The sequence below is a fragment of the Echinops telfairi genome, unplaced genomic scaffold, assembly GCF_000313985.2.
Source record: "Echinops telfairi isolate 266 unplaced genomic scaffold, ASM31398v2 ScPeMD7_3533;HRSCAF=4204_0, whole genome shotgun sequence".
NCBI classification, from domain to species: domain Eukaryota; kingdom Metazoa; phylum Chordata; class Mammalia; order Afrosoricida; family Tenrecidae; genus Echinops; species Echinops telfairi.
The window spans coordinates 91,720,242-91,737,909 of record NW_022107431.1 but is presented as its reverse complement, the minus strand read 5'-3'; the positions used below and the strand labels follow the sequence as shown (position 1 = coordinate 91,737,909).

General features: G+C 35.7%; 1 protein-coding gene across 11 annotated transcripts in view; it reads right to left on the bottom strand.

The window, feature by feature from the left end:
- Positions 1-17,668, bottom strand: part of SNAP91 (synaptosome associated protein 91) — a 151,839-nt gene that overhangs the window by 57,734 nt on the left and 76,437 nt on the right. For 6 of the 11 annotated variants that reach the window (XR_006680499.1, XR_006680501.1, XR_006680506.1 and 3 more), the window contains exons 10-16: positions 14,813-14,883; positions 13,183-13,188; positions 9,277-9,304; positions 6,451-6,560; positions 4,174-4,292; positions 2,607-2,621; positions 2,294-2,461 (exon numbers count right to left, since the gene is read on the bottom strand). Coding sequence is in view for 2 of the 11 variants with exons in the window: in XM_045294676.1 (XP_045150611.1) it covers positions 2,294-2,461; positions 2,607-2,621; positions 4,174-4,292; positions 6,451-6,560; positions 9,277-9,304; positions 13,183-13,188; positions 14,813-14,883 (517 nt within the window). In the remaining 9 variants the exon portion in view is untranslated. The remainder of the gene's footprint in view (positions 1-2,293; positions 2,462-2,606; positions 2,622-4,173; positions 4,293-6,450; positions 6,561-9,276; positions 9,305-13,182; positions 13,189-14,812; positions 14,884-17,668) is intronic. The other 5 variants (XR_006680500.1, XR_006680503.1, XR_006680504.1 and 2 more) reach the window with 3 other exon arrangements.

Genomic DNA, 17,668 nt, shown 5'->3' with positions numbered 1-17,668 from the left:
CAAACAAACTACTAAAATAAGCAAACAAATAGAATGTAATATTTCATATTTAGGAATTGAAATTAATGAAATGAAGTTATTAGTCATTTTTCTAAAATGGAAATTCATTAAAATTATTTTTAAAGAAAAATATTTAATACTGCCAATAATGCTACATAGACTCTCAAAAGGGCATGATTTTAAAGCAATATAAACAAATGTAAATGGAGTCCTTGTTATTCTATAGCTATACCATTTTAGAGTGAAAAAGTTTTTTAAATGACCACAAGCAACAGCCAAAGAGACATAACTTTACCTTTTTACTTAAAATCACATCTTTAAATTATTTCTTATGAACCCATAAAAGGCAGAAAAGGAATTAGGGAAAATACATGGAAAGCCAAGTAACAAATCATGCTGCAAGTCAACCAGCGGGCATAGAGGATGTGGATTTTACTACAGATGCCAAGGGACAGTCTAAAAAACTACACAGCTCACTAAAAACAAGTGTTCTCACATCTGCAGATGAATCTACACCATCCTCCAGCCAGATTACTAGAGAGATACTGGCGAAATCCCTAGATGGCCCTATTCTTTGGCATTGTTATAAGGATTCTCTACAGGAATAGCCACTTAAAATTGTATTTAATGGAAAAAGAATGCCACCATGAAAATATTTCCAAACATGTAGATTTTTTTTTTCTGCTTGATGAATGTATTTAGTCCAAACAGTAATTAATAATACACACCAACAGCACAATAGCACAATGAATATTTCAAGGGAGAAAATCTTAGATGACAATGAAAGCAAGAAGGAGTTGATTAATTTCAAAGATTAATCTCTCATTAAGTTCCTCCCAAATGGGATGAAAAACAAAATCTAAAAGTCCAAAGGTATTAACAGTATTTCAGCACACAACTGTTTGCTATACAAGTTTTCCATCTCCCTTGTAGTCTTATTCACACAACCTATGAGAAGCTGCCTACATCCAATACCAAAACCAAAGTACAACCAATCAAAAGAAGACCACCACCACCAGCAACAAAAAGGAATGGATAAGGTTGAATTTTAAGCTAAATACAATTCACTGAAGGTAGAACTGTAATTTTGGGCCTCAAAACAGATAGATGCATGAGCAGAAACTAACTTCTTAAAAGGGGTGACTCTTCATAATAAAGTATTTGAAGTCCTTCATAATATTCTCTCCCACCCTCACTTCTTACAGCTCTTATCCTGTAAAATGATAGTGTAGCACAGCTGTAGAAAATTCCATGACTGAAAATGACAGTGAGGCTGTCTACTTGAGTGCACTTCAACTTAGACAATGTTGGCAAACCTGACACTGGGGCACAGCACACAGCACAGTGGTAGGCATCCTCCCAAAGGATGATATTAAATCCACCAGCATCAAGCCTCCACTCTTTCCCCATGGTTTGTTTTTTTCCCCTCTAACGTCTTCACTATATTCTTAAAATGCCCTGAGAAAAATGTGCAGTTAAATAAGGAAATGTAAAACCGCGATGACTCTGACACTGCTGGATATTTGATACTACTACAACTCTAGGTTTGAATATCAGCAGCCATTCTGATGGGACTCTGTACAAACTAACTTCAGCGGTTCAAGTACATTGTACTGGCAGAGTCTAAGGATATTTTATTCAGGCTGTAAATCACTCTGTGCCATAATTTACATATTCATGGGAAGCATATTTTCAAACAGTCATGTCCCAGATTGACTTAAACGTGCTTCACATCATAGTTTCAAAGGCTGATGCAAATGTTTTTAAGTTGCAAAGCCAAAGATGGGTCAAGCGAAAGAACACAGTAAGCTTGACATGGAGTACCAGGCAGAGCCTAGACTCTCTGCAGAGAACTTCAGTCTGAACTGCTCTAGCCGTAAATCTTAGAAAGTGATTTAGGCTAGAATTGCCCTCCCATATTACTCAAACAGATTATGCTAGCTCTAATCTGATCAAAAATGCAAACCTAAATATGACAGAGAAGGCTCATGCCACTCTCACACAGGTACCGAAGGGTGGAAACAGCACTGAAACAAGAGTTCCTGTTGCAATTTAAGTCCATATTAAAACCAGCCAAGCAAACAAAAAGTCAATGGGCCTAAAACATTGTGCTGTCTGCTCTAAAAATGCTAGAATTAAGATAAAGTGATACATTTCCTGAAGATAAACATGCCTATGTAAGCCTACCCATTTAGGAAGTGCTTAACCATGCTGACATGTTTTTCCGTGATGTAAACAACATGAACGACGTCAGCACTCCTGAAGGGGAGCGGAAGCGATGGTGAGGACTAACCTCCGAAGAGATCCACCTCAGCTGTGACAGCAGTAACAGTGGTGGTGGTGGAGGCAGACGCTGAAGCCGTTGCGATTTCAGCAGCTGTAGGAGGCAGGGTAGGTTCTGGTGCAAACGGATCTGAAATCTGTGCTTCAGAGGGAACAGAAGCTAGTGCAGCCAAAGAATCTAGATTTAACCAGAGACAGAGAGCAATGGAAGAGAAAACAAGAAAAGACAAGCGATACACCAGATTCCAAAGTCTCAAAGTACAGTTTTTAAGATATGGAAATCTCTCAAAACAGAAGCGAAAAAAAGAAAAAGCTTTACTTACCCTCTCCCAAAAGGTCTATCAATGTCCATGATGTGGCAGCACAGGAAGAAAGAAGAAGTGAAGCTGAAACATTGACCTGTACCCGGTGTCTCAATGAACACTCCAGGCTAGATTCACCATCGTCTCCTGCTTGACGGGAAACTAAGTCTTCTACACCTTTGTTGCTTCTATAGTTGTATGAACTCTCAGTAGGTATGTTTTTAACTTTTGCTTCTGTTTCCTTTATTTTGGTTACTTTTATTTTGAATTGTGTGAAGGCTCACAGAGCAGAATAGTTCACCATTCAACAAACCGCACACATTTTGTTTTGTGTCACGGACTCCAAGCCCCACAATGTAACATCATTTATCCTGGTTCCTGCTTTCAGTCCTCCTTCTTGCCTAACCCTCTGAATTTTGTCCTTGGGTAAAACTGCCTTATTATTATTATTATTCCATCTCACATGGCTAGTTCTTCTAAGGTGTATGTATCTCCCTAAAGCTACTGTGCCCCTTATAGACCTGTCTATTGTTTAGTTAGTGGGAGATAATGAGGTTGTCTGCTCCCATCAAGGTTTATAGTCTCAGAAACATAAGAAGCAATTCTAACTTGTCCTCTTGTGTCATTGGGAGTTGGAAATGAGTAGAGGCAGTGAGTATTTGGGGGCTGAAAATTGAGCCATAGGGTAAGTTTATGTCTAGCCCTGAGCTTATAGAAAGAAACTTTCACTTTGATAGGTCGATGCACAACTAACTCTGTGCAGCTTTGAGAAGGATGCAGTAATTAACTTAATTTTTATATTACTATTTGCTATACTTTTAAGCCAAAAGTATATCTAATAATAATATAGATATCATCAAGTTTGGTTTTTTTGAATCCGTGAATCAAATGCTTAGATGTGATACTCTTAATCAGTTTAATATGGACTGTCACAGAATTTATATAGGGTTTCAATGGCATAAAGTCAAATATAATATGAAAGAAGCCAATTCCGATCTAAAGGAATCCATGAAGTAGCATATCCCTGCATATTAGAAATGCTGTGTCTGAGTACAGCATAACTTCATGAAGAGGTTTAATATGCTGAGAGCTGAATTTTTGGAGGACAATTACTAAAATAATCAGAGTTTTAGAATAGAACAGGAAAACACTTCATTTTTTTCAACACTTCAAATAAAGCTCTATTGTCAGTTGTTGTCAAATTGACTCCAACTCGTGTGGCCCATGTGTCAGAACTGCTGCAGAAGGTTTTTAAAGCTGTGAATTATGACATATTATAAGTACTTTCTCATAAACCAATAGTTGCTATCCTGAGTATTTCCCCTCTTAGTTTTCAACACTATTTGGAGGTCAGAAAGGGAAAGATAATTAAAAGTCAAAGCAAAAACATTTACATGTATCTTTTTCCTTTCCTTTTGTAATTTTTTTGTACTATGGAAAAGATTTCATAGCTTGAGATGAATTTATTTATATACCAGAGAAAACATCACTAAAATGAATAATTAATCACGAACGCATCTTTTGCCTAAATTAGATGACAACTTAAAGTGAACAGACAAGAGTGGCACGCCTGTCTAATGCCATTCACCTCCCCACGCCGTGGCTCCTCCAGAAGGTGGCGGGGGTGCTGGTGCCGCAGCTGCTGCTGCCCCTCCTGGGGAAAAGTCAGGTTGGAGGTCAAGGAGATCACTGGATGGCTTAGAAGAGCTGAAAGGAACACAGCGTTTTAAAATCAGAGTTTAGGGATTTTATAATGTAATGATGTTTTTAAGTCATGAGTTAGGAAGGTGGGGGAGCTAATATTTTGGATATTTAAAATAAAATAAAAGTAAGAATAATATTTCAAAAAATATGGCACCAAGGGAACCAAATGTGATTGCAAACCAAAGGTGGGCTTTTTTTTTATATCTATAAAGGTTCAGATGGCAAATATTTTAGGCTTTGAGGGCCTTTATCATTACTTGACTCTGCCATTGTTGCCCCAAATCAGACATAGACAATATGTAAGCACATGAACACACCTTTGTTCTAATTAAATTTTATTTTTAAAAGCAAAGGGAACAGGATTTGGCCCAGGGGCTGTAGTTTGCTGACCTTTGCTTTACAGCCATTGTACTGTAAACAAAGGTCACTCAATAAAATCATAGTAGTAAAAATGAAAAAGGAAAACTCACATACTTCAAAGGAAGATATCTTCCTAAATACACTATAGCCATAGGATATCTTCTAAAATGCTGTCTATGAAGACTATTTCCTTATGACTATGTTTTTCCATTTAATTTCTAAATTTATTTTGTATAGGAAAAATCATGTCAAGAGGAACTTATTTAGAAACCAGAAAATAATTTTCTAATGTAAATACTTAACCAGTAATTTATCCGTTATTTAATTAGAATACCATATATCACATTTACATGTAATAGATCACATCAAAATTAGTTCTGCATTTTTAAATGCTTACTCGGCTGGGGTCCTCTTTTACTGAACCCCTTCATTTTCTGATGTTCCAGGAAGGGGCCCAGAGCCTTCAAAGGTGGTCCCCAAACCATCAGTATCTTGAGACCTGTCACACATGCAGAATCTCAGCTCTAGCCCCTACCACCTAAATCAGAATCTTCATTTTAACAACGCCCAGGTGCTTCTTATTCAGATTTGAAAGGCACTGACCTAAAGGTTAACAGGTCAGGTATGAAGCCATCATGGCCTCTGGGTCCCCGGCCCTCCTCGCAGACGCAGACGGAAGTCCCATCTTCATGTTTGAACTACTGTGGTTTTCCAAGTGATTCCTTGGAAAACAGATTTTGCTGTCCTTTTTGGAGGTTGGAAAAGTTTTGATGTCCATTTAATTGATAAAACTAGTCTAAAGTTTTTATAAGAAGCAATTTAACTTACTATAGTAGCAAAAAGGGTTTTTAAAGATTGAACTTGCTATTACAAAACACAGAAATAAGCAATCAAAGAGTAACATACACAGGTAACATGGGTGCAATACCTGGAATTAGTGTGTCTTCCACAATTCAGTTCTCCAAATAAAGGACATTTATAATCTGAGTCAGAAATGTGACCAAAAAAAAGATTGTCATCTGGTTCAAAGGAACCAGAGTCGACCAAAATTATTATGTGAGAAAGTGACCCTATATGCTGGGGCTTCTGTGTTAGGCAGCCGCAGATTTTGTACTACGTGTAGTCAGTCCTACTGTGATCCTGTGACTCGTGGGGACCCCCATGTAAAATGGGATCTGACCACTGAGGCCCAGAGAGCTGTCAGCAGGCTCTCCTTCCCCTTCTGTCAGGCTGGAAGCCTTCAGAGACCCGGACAGCCCCAGAGCAATCTGCAAGGCCAGCACTGGCCGGGCAGAGAGTCCAGGTTTCCTGTTGGGATGGTGGGAGTTCTACCACTGAACTAGCACTGCCCTTAACCTCTAGGCCTTAGGAAAACAGGTTTGGAACAAACCAAAAGTTTTTTCCCTACCAGCATAGATTATTAGCTGATAGCTGCAGCTTTTTTGTTGTTTTTTCAAGACACCTTTTAAGTTTCCCCCAAGGAGAAATTATTTGTGGAAACATTTTCCACAGTAGCCAAGTCCAGTAGTCACTGATGCACACGGATCTATCTTTTACTTCTTTTTGCAAACAACAGAGTGATTTCTACAGCTTGGGTTTGCTAAATGCTTTGACACAATATATAGTAATACAGGCCTGAATTTCTATATATAGTGTAAAAGAACTTACCTATGTATCTAACCTCCTCCGAAATATCATAGGTTACTAGGGCTACATTGTACTTTGTGAAATTATCTGGGTATAGTACATAGAATAGAAGCCTGTCACAATATGAACAAACACTGTACACTCTTTAACTAACCTGACTGGGGCAGCAGCAGACGCAGTTGCAAATAAATCAACCGGAGGGGAAGTGTCAACGGTTTTCGCTGGTGTGGAATTAGGCGACGTAACGGTTGTGGCTGGAGAAGACTGCAAGGAAGATGCACAACACACTCTAGTCAGATATGCACCTGCGGGACGTAGAGCAGCAGGACTGGGCTTCTCAACGCAGGACCTCCCTAGTGAGTGTCTGCTAAGTCCCCGGAGGGCAGGAAAGGAAACAACAACGACAAAGGCCAAAAAAACACCCCAAGAAAAGTTGGATAATCGATATGGATGATCTCAGATTTTAAAAGTTTAGTGTATGTAAAATTGTAATAAAAAGTGTGGCCTACCATTTAAACAACATCTAGCCATGTACTTAAACACAAAACTAAAAGTATCCTCTGGATATAAAATCAGTGGGAAAAATCTCTCTTGTTGTTAAAATTTTTTAACATTATCAATTTTTCACAATTGCTACAAAACCCAAGCCACTCTTTTTCATCTCACCCTAATTGGACGTCACATGAAGTCTCTCAGGTGCCTTTAAAATCCAGAAATCTAACTTGCAAAATAGTTCACAGACCGCCAAGAACGATTTACAAACAAGGCATGAGTTCCTCAAAGCTTGATAATATCTTGAATATATCTTGTAACTGATATAATATAGGTCAAAATAAATAAAAAGAAGAAATCTATACATGTATTTTGGTGGACTGGCTTATTTTTAAGAAGAGGAATTTAGTAATCAGCTAATATATTATTAAAATTAAGCATTTTGTCTAGTAACTGTCAAGTTACATTTTCTGGTGCCTTTAATCCTCTACGCGTTTGCAAAAGAAATACTGATGAAATATCTCACAGTAGTCTATCAATACAGTTCTATAAATGGCACATATCAGCAATATAATACACCAAGACCAAGGCTACACTACAAGGGCTATCAGATACTGTCATAACTGAACATTAATTTGAAATACCAAACTGAAAGAACATTTTTCAAAGCAAAACTTAAGGTAAAGGGGTGTGGAGATGAGAAATGTACATGACTTTTCAGACTTAAGTACTATTTGTCTATGAATGTTAACCAAACGATGCGAAAAAAGCCAACAGACACACACGTGCCAAGCCCTGAGTCTTTCCATAAAGAAAACCACACAAATAGTATGGATATTGTTCTTATTGTCCAGTCCATTCTAATTTATATCACCTCTACAGGACAGGGTAGGATTACCCCAGGGGATTTCCTAAACTATAATCTTCACAAGAGTAGATAGCCACGTCCTTTCTCCTAGGGAGTGGCTGGTGGGGTTTGAACTGACGACTATTTGCCTAGTTGTTGAGTGCATAACCAGTGTAATGTCAAGACTCCTAACATTGGTATTACTGCTCAGAAAATGTCAACCCAACCTGCCTCGTCACCTAAAATCCAAATTTCCAGATGGAAAACAGAAGTTCATCACGAGTTATATAAATGATTAATTTGCATGTCATCTTTAGACATGAACAACTCCTCTTACAAAAATCTTTTCTTTTCTTCCCTTTTTTTAAATGAATGTGTCTAAATGCACTTACAAAATGATGTTGATGAAATATCACAGAGAGCTTAATGACATCAATAAATGCTACCAATAAAAAAGCAGAAATGACGTATTTACAAAAGTCCATTACAAATCACCAGGTGCAAATGCATCGAGACAAAAGTTTATTAGTGATTATCAGGAGGCAAATGGGGATTATTAACTAAGGGCACTGAGTTTCTGCTCAGGAGGATGGAAAACATTTGGAAATGGGTAGTGGAGATGAGCGCATGACATAGTGGATGAGTGATAAAGGGCTAATTTGCAAATACTTTGTTATATATGAAGAGAGCTTCCAAAAGTTTGTGGAAAGTAGAATTAAAAAGATAATGGAATTTTCCCACAAATGTTTTGAAACCCCTTATAACTTACCACCAAACAACAATAACAACAAAACTTTTTTGAACAAGCTCTATAAAGATGTCAGAGCTAAGAAATGAGAACCAACAGAATGCATTCTGTCTGGCCTAAGTGTAGAAATATACTATGTGTAAGGCTGCCACAATTTTATCACAATCTGCACAACAATTATACGTTGCCATTTGTAATATAGACGCTGTTAATTGTTTGGTTTGATTCCATTACTTATTTGAGCTCCCCAAGAGACCCTTCTGCAGACAGCCAGGCCCTGGCAACAGGACACAAGTGCAGTCAGGATGATATCCGGAATGTAGAGACAGCAATTAAATGATGGAAATCAGTTAAAGACCAAAGAGTACGTTTGCTACAATTTTGCCTGGAAAATATAAGGACAAATGTAAGTTACAGATCTACAGATGTAAACACTCTTCTCACTGATAGCCTGAGTTCTGCTCCTTCAACCTGAAAGGGATGGAGTTTTTAAAATGGTGATACAAGTTTGTCCGAGACACGCTTGTTAAAGACCCCTAACAACGAGTGATTCCTCTCTCATTAAGATACGCCTAGCATTACTTTCCTTATGGATCTCCTAGGGCCAGGATTTAGTTTACCGTGTACGCTCGAGGATAAGCCGGCCCGAATATCAGCTGGGGCACCTCATTTAACCACAAAAATTGCATTAAAAATGTGCTGGAAAACTCGGCTTATACACGAGTATATATGGGAAGTTAAAGTGTCTTGCAACCAATTCTACTAATTTGTTTTCAGTTGTAATAGATGTGAATGGAAGGTTCTCTTATTTTAAAAAAATTTTATTTCAGAGGACTTTGTTATGCTACCTTGCACTGAGAAACTAATATAAAACTGAATACACAGACACTTACCTTACTTAATGGAGAGGGAGCACCAGATCTAAAAGATAATATAAAAAAATTAAAACTGAATATACACAAATACATATATGGAAGCATGAAAGTTTGGAAATACCATTTGGTCAAGCATTAACATTTTTACATGAATGCGCTTTTAGTAATAGCTAAAGTATTTTAATATTTATTTTTATCTTTTACTTAATTATAACATTTTTTCTAAGTATTCCTACCCATATACTTTCCAGTACTATAAATTATTAAATTAAAAATATTTTTTGTATCTCCAGCAATTCAAAACTTCATTAAATCTATTCTCATTCAATAAAAATTAACTTTTAATTTAATTTTATTGAATTTTTCCAAGATGTAAGAAAAAAATCATCCTGGATAGACTAAAATATGCTTTGTTTCACTTTTTCAGTTCAAAAACTCACTGAAGCTAAAGTAAATTTTGATTTTAATAATCACAATTTTATGCATGAAAAGTATTATAAAAAGGATCTTTATGAGCCAGTATCTTAAGTATGTCTCAATTTCCATATATACATTCCTGAAGTTTGTCTAGTTCCTTGCATTGTTATAGTGAAAACTCTTTAGGAAAAAATCCTGGCTTTGGGTCAGCATCACTGGGGAGCTGTTTCATTACATAAAAATACAAAAAATATTATAACTTTGAAAAGAAATTTAAGAAAATCTTTAGTTTCTCAGGGTGAGGAATGCTTTCATAATAAAATGTATTCAGCAAAAAACCAAACAAACCATCATTTTGTTATTATTAGTGGGAACTTGTAAAGAAACTGTAAACTCCATGTTTATTTCTAAGGGAATAGTGGAAATTAGGAAGGTATACTTTGTTTTGTTAGATTGACTCTCATACACCAAGTCTAGTCAGTCATACACTATTCATAAAGCACTCTATGAAGAGCTCATATTCTACTGAACTGAGTTAGTGGCACACAAGCTGATAACAAATAAAGGGAGGCTAATTCTCAGGATCTTAGGCATGGCAGCAATAGCTTTCTATTTAGTTTCAGAGAAAACATCCCACACAGCAGTAGTAAAACAAAACAGGCAGAGGTTTTATCACTGGAATTTTGCACAATGTCAAGAATTTTTGTTTTCCTGGACATATTCAAAGAAATTTAACAGAACTATATGATTGATTAATGCCTTTTGAGATCAACATCATTTGTCCTATATGTCTGCCATTTCCTGCTTGAATCTAGTTGTTAATTAACATGAATTCAAATAACATAAAGCATGGGAACACAGACATTTTTACTATAGAATGACACTATCCCAAACCAAACTCATTATCAAGTCTATGACAACTCATAGCCACCCTACAGGACAGGGTAGAACTGACCCCGTGAGAGTTTGCAAGACTGAGGCTCTTTACAGGAGTAGAAAGTGCTTCTATTGAGAAGTGGTTGGTGGTTTTGAACTGCTGACCTAATAGTTAGCAGCCCAATGCATAACCATTACCCGGCCAGAGCTTCTATTTAATGACAGCATAAGCATTTATTTTGATTAAATACAAATTAAATGAAGAAAATTATCTATATGAGTAATTTCAAAGTCTCTACAGAAATAAGAGGATTCCTAAGTATTCTCTATATCTACAAAAAGTTGCGTCAGAACCCAAAAATCTAGTACAGAATGAGGGTAAAAATTTTCTAAAGAGTTTTTGGCTAATAAGTCTTCCATCCTACCACTACATTCTCTATAAATATGAAAAAGGAAGGGTCTAAAGTCTAAATTAAAATGTGCCCAGGAAGTAATAAGCCCAACACTGCAATGGAAACAGAAACCATTTGACAGGACCATTTTCTAAAAATAAATTGATTTAAATTAGTTTAAAGTTGCAAGCAACTTTCATGCTTTGAGAAATATAAACAAAGGGAGATGATAAGTAAGATTTTTTGACATATTTCCAAACATACATGATATATTAGAATATAGAACATGGCTTATAGAAAAATAAAAATATAGTAAAAAATGAAAGAATTGCTGTTATTAAAGGAGATCACATTCTAAGATAAATATGAAAATTACCAGTTGTGCAGGAATTAGTTTGTCAAGTTTCTGCATGAGTGCTATTACAAAAAGACAAATATAATCACCTCCTAGATTAATCAAAATGCAAATCTCCTAATGCCTCTGCTGACCTATCATCTCGTATACCACACTGTATCTCAATTATCAGCTTAATTGTCTCTTCTATCCACGAAATGGTAAATTGTTCAAAAAGAAGGAACTCAAACTTAACTATTTTATATCAGTACTACACTATATAGCAGCTGGCCTTTTTTTCAGGTACTTAAATATATTTGTGTTATTTGAAATATAACAAAATATAACAAAATTCTTAAAACGTATTTACATGAAACTAAAATAATATATGTCTAATATTCCCGTGGATCAGCTCCAGCCTCTGCCGAAATTTCATAGCTAAAGGTGCTCCCATGTGGCCATAGATTAAAAAGCAACACCAATCACTGAATAAAATCTGAATGTTCTGAAGCTCAACTAAACTAAAAATGTGCCAAAGTTATGCTATTACATAATAGTATATTCAAGCGCCGAGTCCAGTCTGTTTGATATCCAAAGCCCCTAAGACCGGCACATTTGTTCTCTTACACAGAACATAACATTACATTTGCCCTTTATAGAAGAAAGCGTGTGTGTGTGTGTGTGTGTGTGTGTGTGTGTGTGTGTGTGCGCACGCATGCATACACATTGTAGTTATTACTGGGTACCATAAAGTCGATTTCAATTCCTAGCAACAGAGTAGCTGTAGGTTGCAATCCTTATGGGCACAGATAGCATGGACTTTTCCCTTGGCCCCTGGATGTGCTCACTAAGATTTCAGTGAGCATCCACTGCTGCATAGTCCTTTCTCCATCGGGGCTCCTTACACACACACACACACACATACACACACACATTTATAAAGATTAATACTTATTTTAACAATTTAATGTAGAAAAATCTGGTACACAAAGCACTTCATTGGAGAAAAAACAAGCACAGAGGTAATTTAAAAATAGAATTGATGACCCACATAGTAGTCTACTCAAAATTCCATAGAATGCTACAAATGAAGCTATGGATGTTTATTATGAATACAGCAAAAACAGTGAGGTCTCCTTTCAAAACACTAACAGTAAGCTGTCCAAAAAAGAAACTTGGTTATTTCTTACTCTATCTGTAATAATAATTCCTATATTGTTTCAGGTCTAGGTACTGGCCCGAAATTTTTTTTTAAATGGTGTAGATGTAAAAATCTGTCTAAATCTTCCAAGTAATGTTAATTATAAATGGCTTATTTTACACTTTCTGTATCTTTACCCCTACCTCTTGTCCCAAACTTAGTAAACTCATATAAAATCAAGTTTTCTCTTTTGTTCTGTGGAGCAAAGTAGTGCGTACGTTTTCATAATAGATATTAGTGGACACAAGCATTAAATATAAAAGGCACATGCACATATTCCATAGCAGATACTTGAACGTTTGTTTTTATGGATTTACTTGACTTGGAAATTAGGACAGTTTTATTTTGTTAGTGAAAAATAGAATAGTTTAAAGTAATAAATTTCCTTTTTAAATTTTCTTTTGGTACTTCTGCTGAGGAAAATAATTTTTTTAGTAAGCAAGTAGAAAACCTTGGATACTTAAAATGTAACTGAGATGGTAATTTTGATCTAGGATATACGAAAAAAAGAGTAAAACCATTTATGCTAGTCAACTTGAGAGACAAAGGACAAAAAAGAATATAGCTAAAGAAATAAAAAGCAGGTGTGTGGACTGACAGAGATCAGTATAAAATGTTCTAAATACCAAATGTGGAACCCTAAGAGTGTTTTTGCATTTTAGTAATGACCAAATGCAAAAAAAATCACTCGGTGTAGTACTCACCCTTCACTTAAGTTCCCAGGTAAGCACGAATATACAAAGGAGAAAATAGTTAACTACTATAGCTTATTTCATCTTAAAATAGGGAATATGCAGAAGACAAGTTCAACATGGCCTCAGCCCATTCAGAGAAGACATGACAAGCATTTAATGGTTAGGGAGGTGAGAGAGAAAATTATGATAGTCAAAAGATAACCAAAAGAGAAGATTATTATGTTTTTATTTCACTTTTCTAAAATGAACTAAATATCTACAGTTTATCTTTTTGGAGACAATTCTCAGAAGCTACATGGGAATGACATTCATCTACCCACAAACATCATCCACAGCCCCCCGGAAGCTGGACTTGGACAAAGTTTCAGAGAGTTTCCAACATCCAGTATTCCAAACAGCTAGGTCATATTGCTGAGCGATGGCTACCTGGTTACTCATACCTGAAAAATTTAAATGCACAATGACTCCTACACTAACTTAGAAACAACACATAGCTACTGAAACAACCAACTAAGTGTAATTGTCAAGTCTGGATTCCCAAAGAATACTCAGAGAGGAGTTGTAGTTTGATAGCTACATCATACGTAAGGCTCATGATCAGCCTACTCCCTCCCTCCGTGTCGTCCACGATAATCTTATAGGTTGTCTCTGCTGATTTCTGCTGTCAGTATCATAGAATAAACATGGATAAATCTTGCAGCACCAACAAAGACATATTTCAAGTTGATTCTTTCTGAAAAGACTTCATTGGGTGTTTAGGTGGAGAAAATGAAGTACAAAATAGCTCCTGACATTGAGAATCACAAAATCTGTTTGGTAAGATAAATCATAATAGCAGGAAAGGGAGCAGCCACAACACAAGGGAATATATGATCAAGGTAGAACTGAAGACAGCTCTCCAAGGCAGGGCAGAGACAAGGGTAGCTGTCATACCAAACTGTCAGAATTTGAGTAAGAACAAGGCACAAACAAGGCTGGAAAAAACAGGGTCTTGTGAATACAGAGATTTGACACCTGCCGAAGAGAAGAATAAAATGAAACTTGGAAGTTTTCTGCATGATATGAGGAAACATAATAAACATATATATAACTGTGTAGACACAAAGGTATGGAAATCTAGTAAAATTGCACTTCTTCCCTACTCGATTGCTGCTACAATTAATAAAAAGATCCCTGAGTTCTTTGAAAGCAGCATGCTGTGCATATCTGTCCAAGCAGGGAGATGTTGGAGTTCAGAAAGCTGTACTTGAGGACTTAGCTTTCTTCTACGTGGGGAGAAAAACTGTATCTTGTATTTACTTATCCCTATGATAAAAGTTTCTTTTTAAAACATGAGAAACTCCTTTTCTGTATGTTGTTGTGTCTATTCTAAGGCCAAATATACAAATCAGTATGTTCAGCTTAATAAGTATAATCTACTAAAACTTGCTTTCTTAGAATGCAGATAGACAGCCTACACACGAGGTCACACTGTCACAAGCTAATGGGAAAGGCATGCTTGCTAAGGAAACCCAGGAGAGTTACGAGGAAGCGTACCCTTAAACTTGAATGGTAGAAATTGCATGATGCTGACTTTCATTTTTATCAAGAACGACTCCAGTATTTTTCATCTTATTTAGAATATATAACTAATGCGTACTTGTTTCCGGGTTTCTTTCCTTCTAATGTATTTAGATGCTGTTCAAGGGTCTCCATGAGACTGCTGGGAGCCTATAATAAGAAAGTACAAATAAATGTCTGCATTTCTTTCAAAGGAAATACACTGGAGCATCACTAACTTTGTATGGTTCAGGTCCATGGGTGGAACTCAATACTTACATGAAACAATTTCATTTAAATGCCATGGAATCTCAAATTGACTTAATTCCATTGCATCAAAAATAGTATTACAGTGTGGTTTCAGTGTAGAAATTACATTGGATAGACTTTTACTGAGATATTACTTATATGCAGTAAACTTGATTAAATCAAGTTCATCAATACCTTCTCACAAGAGCACAGTTAAAAGGAATAGGTATGTGTATCCAAGTAAAAAATAAAATTGCTCAAACTTATGGAAATTAAAAAATACAGTAAAATTTCACTTATCTGTGTTAGATTGAAATACTAAAAAAATTGCTTCTATACATTTTTTAAAGAAGGTAAATGAATTTTAATGATCAATGACAATTAGGATATTTTTATTATTAAGCTATGTAGTTTATCAAAATAGTAATTGTAGCCAAATAATAACAATGTTATTATAGAGTACTATATGCTGGGAAATTTAATATAACATATTACAATTCTTTTATTTAAAAGTGTCTAAATGTTTATTTCTAAGTAACAGTTTAGGCAATATAAAGTGATATCATTTTACTGTATAACAGAAAAAATAGATTAATATAAATATTCCATCCAATCTATTCTTTAAGCATTGGAAATTTAATTTCATCTTTCTCAAACAATTTCAACTCAAAGTAGACCTTAACAGCAGCACAGGCATTCAAAGAATAGCATTTAATGAGTGACATATAACTACACTACAAATTTATTGTGATAATTGTTGACTAGGTGTCAGTGAATTAATTCATTTAACTAATAGACTTGTAAAATCTCGTAATGATTCTGTGATTATTAAAAATATAAGTTACTAAGTGAGGCAAAACAGCAAGTCATCAAAGTGATAAAGTGGGGTTAGAAATAGACAACACAGGGAGCATACTTGAAGTTATGTAGACTATAGAGTGAGAATACAGTTGCCTCCAGGAGATAGAATCAATAAAAAATTTTATTTAAGAAATAGACTTTTACCAGGAGCCCTGGGTTGACATCCAAGGAATAGAAGTGGAGGAGATATCTCAGGGGAATAGGGACTATAAAGTAAGGGAATATTCCCAGTTTTTGAAAAATGAATTTGTAAGAGAGATAAAGGAAATGTTGCTCTGTAAAACTAATAGTAAACTATAAAGAAATGTTTGCTGAATACATAGGGGCTCGGGGTCAAGGTTAACATGATGGCGCTGGGTGTGCTATCGGTTAGTTTGTAAAGCCAACAAGGAACAACATGATGGTTTCAAATATCTAGGTGTCTTCACATCGAGTACTTTCAATGTTAAAATTCTGAAAACTAGGAGGCCTGAGGATATAACTCTAAACTTCATATTTCCATTTTTTTACTACTTGAATCACAATAAATAAAAAATTATAATAAGCCACAGAACTTCACTCTTAACTTGAGTCTTCTCAATGTTAAATGAAGCTTTGCTAAATATGGATTGAAAGCAGTTTGAGGAAAAAGACATGACATTCATAATCAAAACAGAGGAGAACAAATATGGATAACAAAAAAGCAGAGGGTAGCTTCTCCTTCAAGTTTTCTTAGTTATCTAAAGAAACAAGAAGGAAAAAACCCCCAAACCTAGAGAAAACAAGCAAAAAGCAGGCAACAGTAATGCAAAGAGAACATAACAAAAAGGCGGAGGACTGTGAGCCTGTGAAACTGACTTTTCTTTCTTTCTTTTTAAGAGGAGTTTTAGCAGGGTAATGGAATATTGTACATTTAGAACATTTTTTCTCAGTGACTTAATAGTGCTCCCCCATTTATAAGTCTTTGCAGGAGATATGGTATCTAATAGAAATAAATTGCTCAAACATTTTGAGGGGAAGGATAAAAAGTCCTCTGATAGTAACGTCCAGAAGCACAGGAATGCCTGTCTCCCCAGCACTGAGCACATTCTTGGCACGCAGCAGACAATACATGAAAACTGCCTCCTAACCCTGTAGGGAACAACACTGTGAGAAGGCCTCTGCTGTTTGAAAGGAAGCTAAGATCACCACATATCATTAGCAGTATGCTCAGTTGCTCAAAAGTGCCAACATCAGTAGACTGAGCAGATGGAAATACCAATGCAAAGAACAAGACTCAGCTGAGACAGCTGCGGGATAGCAGCCACAGTACAGCACTGTTACCGATTCACGGGGGACAGTCTTTAAACGGAGACTTTCCTTTACCAGTAGTTTTCAGATCAACCAGAACCCCTGACATCAAAACCTAAGACATTTTTCATAAATGGAAACACATTTTTAATTTGGCATATACACACACTAAACAGGTAATACTTTAAAAATCAGATTCTGGGAATAAATCCTTAGTCGACGGTGAGCCAAGGATCAAAGGTAAATTGCAGATGCTTTGAATTGTACAGCATCAAAAACAAATGCAATAAAAATGTAGTGACCAAAAGACCATTATCTGAAATGTCCATATTCACTTCTTAACCAAAAATAGTACTTTAAAGTTTAAATTTTTTTCTTTGATATTCATGACTCATTTATTTATTTTATTTATTTTTTATTTTATTGAAGTCCAATTCTTTTTTTTTTTCAGGTCTTAATGATTTTAATTCCAAAAATGATAATTTAAACAAGTCAAAGGATCATTTTGAACAATACGTAATCCTCTAAAATGTTCATATATAAATTAATGCCCTCTAATTACTAATACAAGAACCAC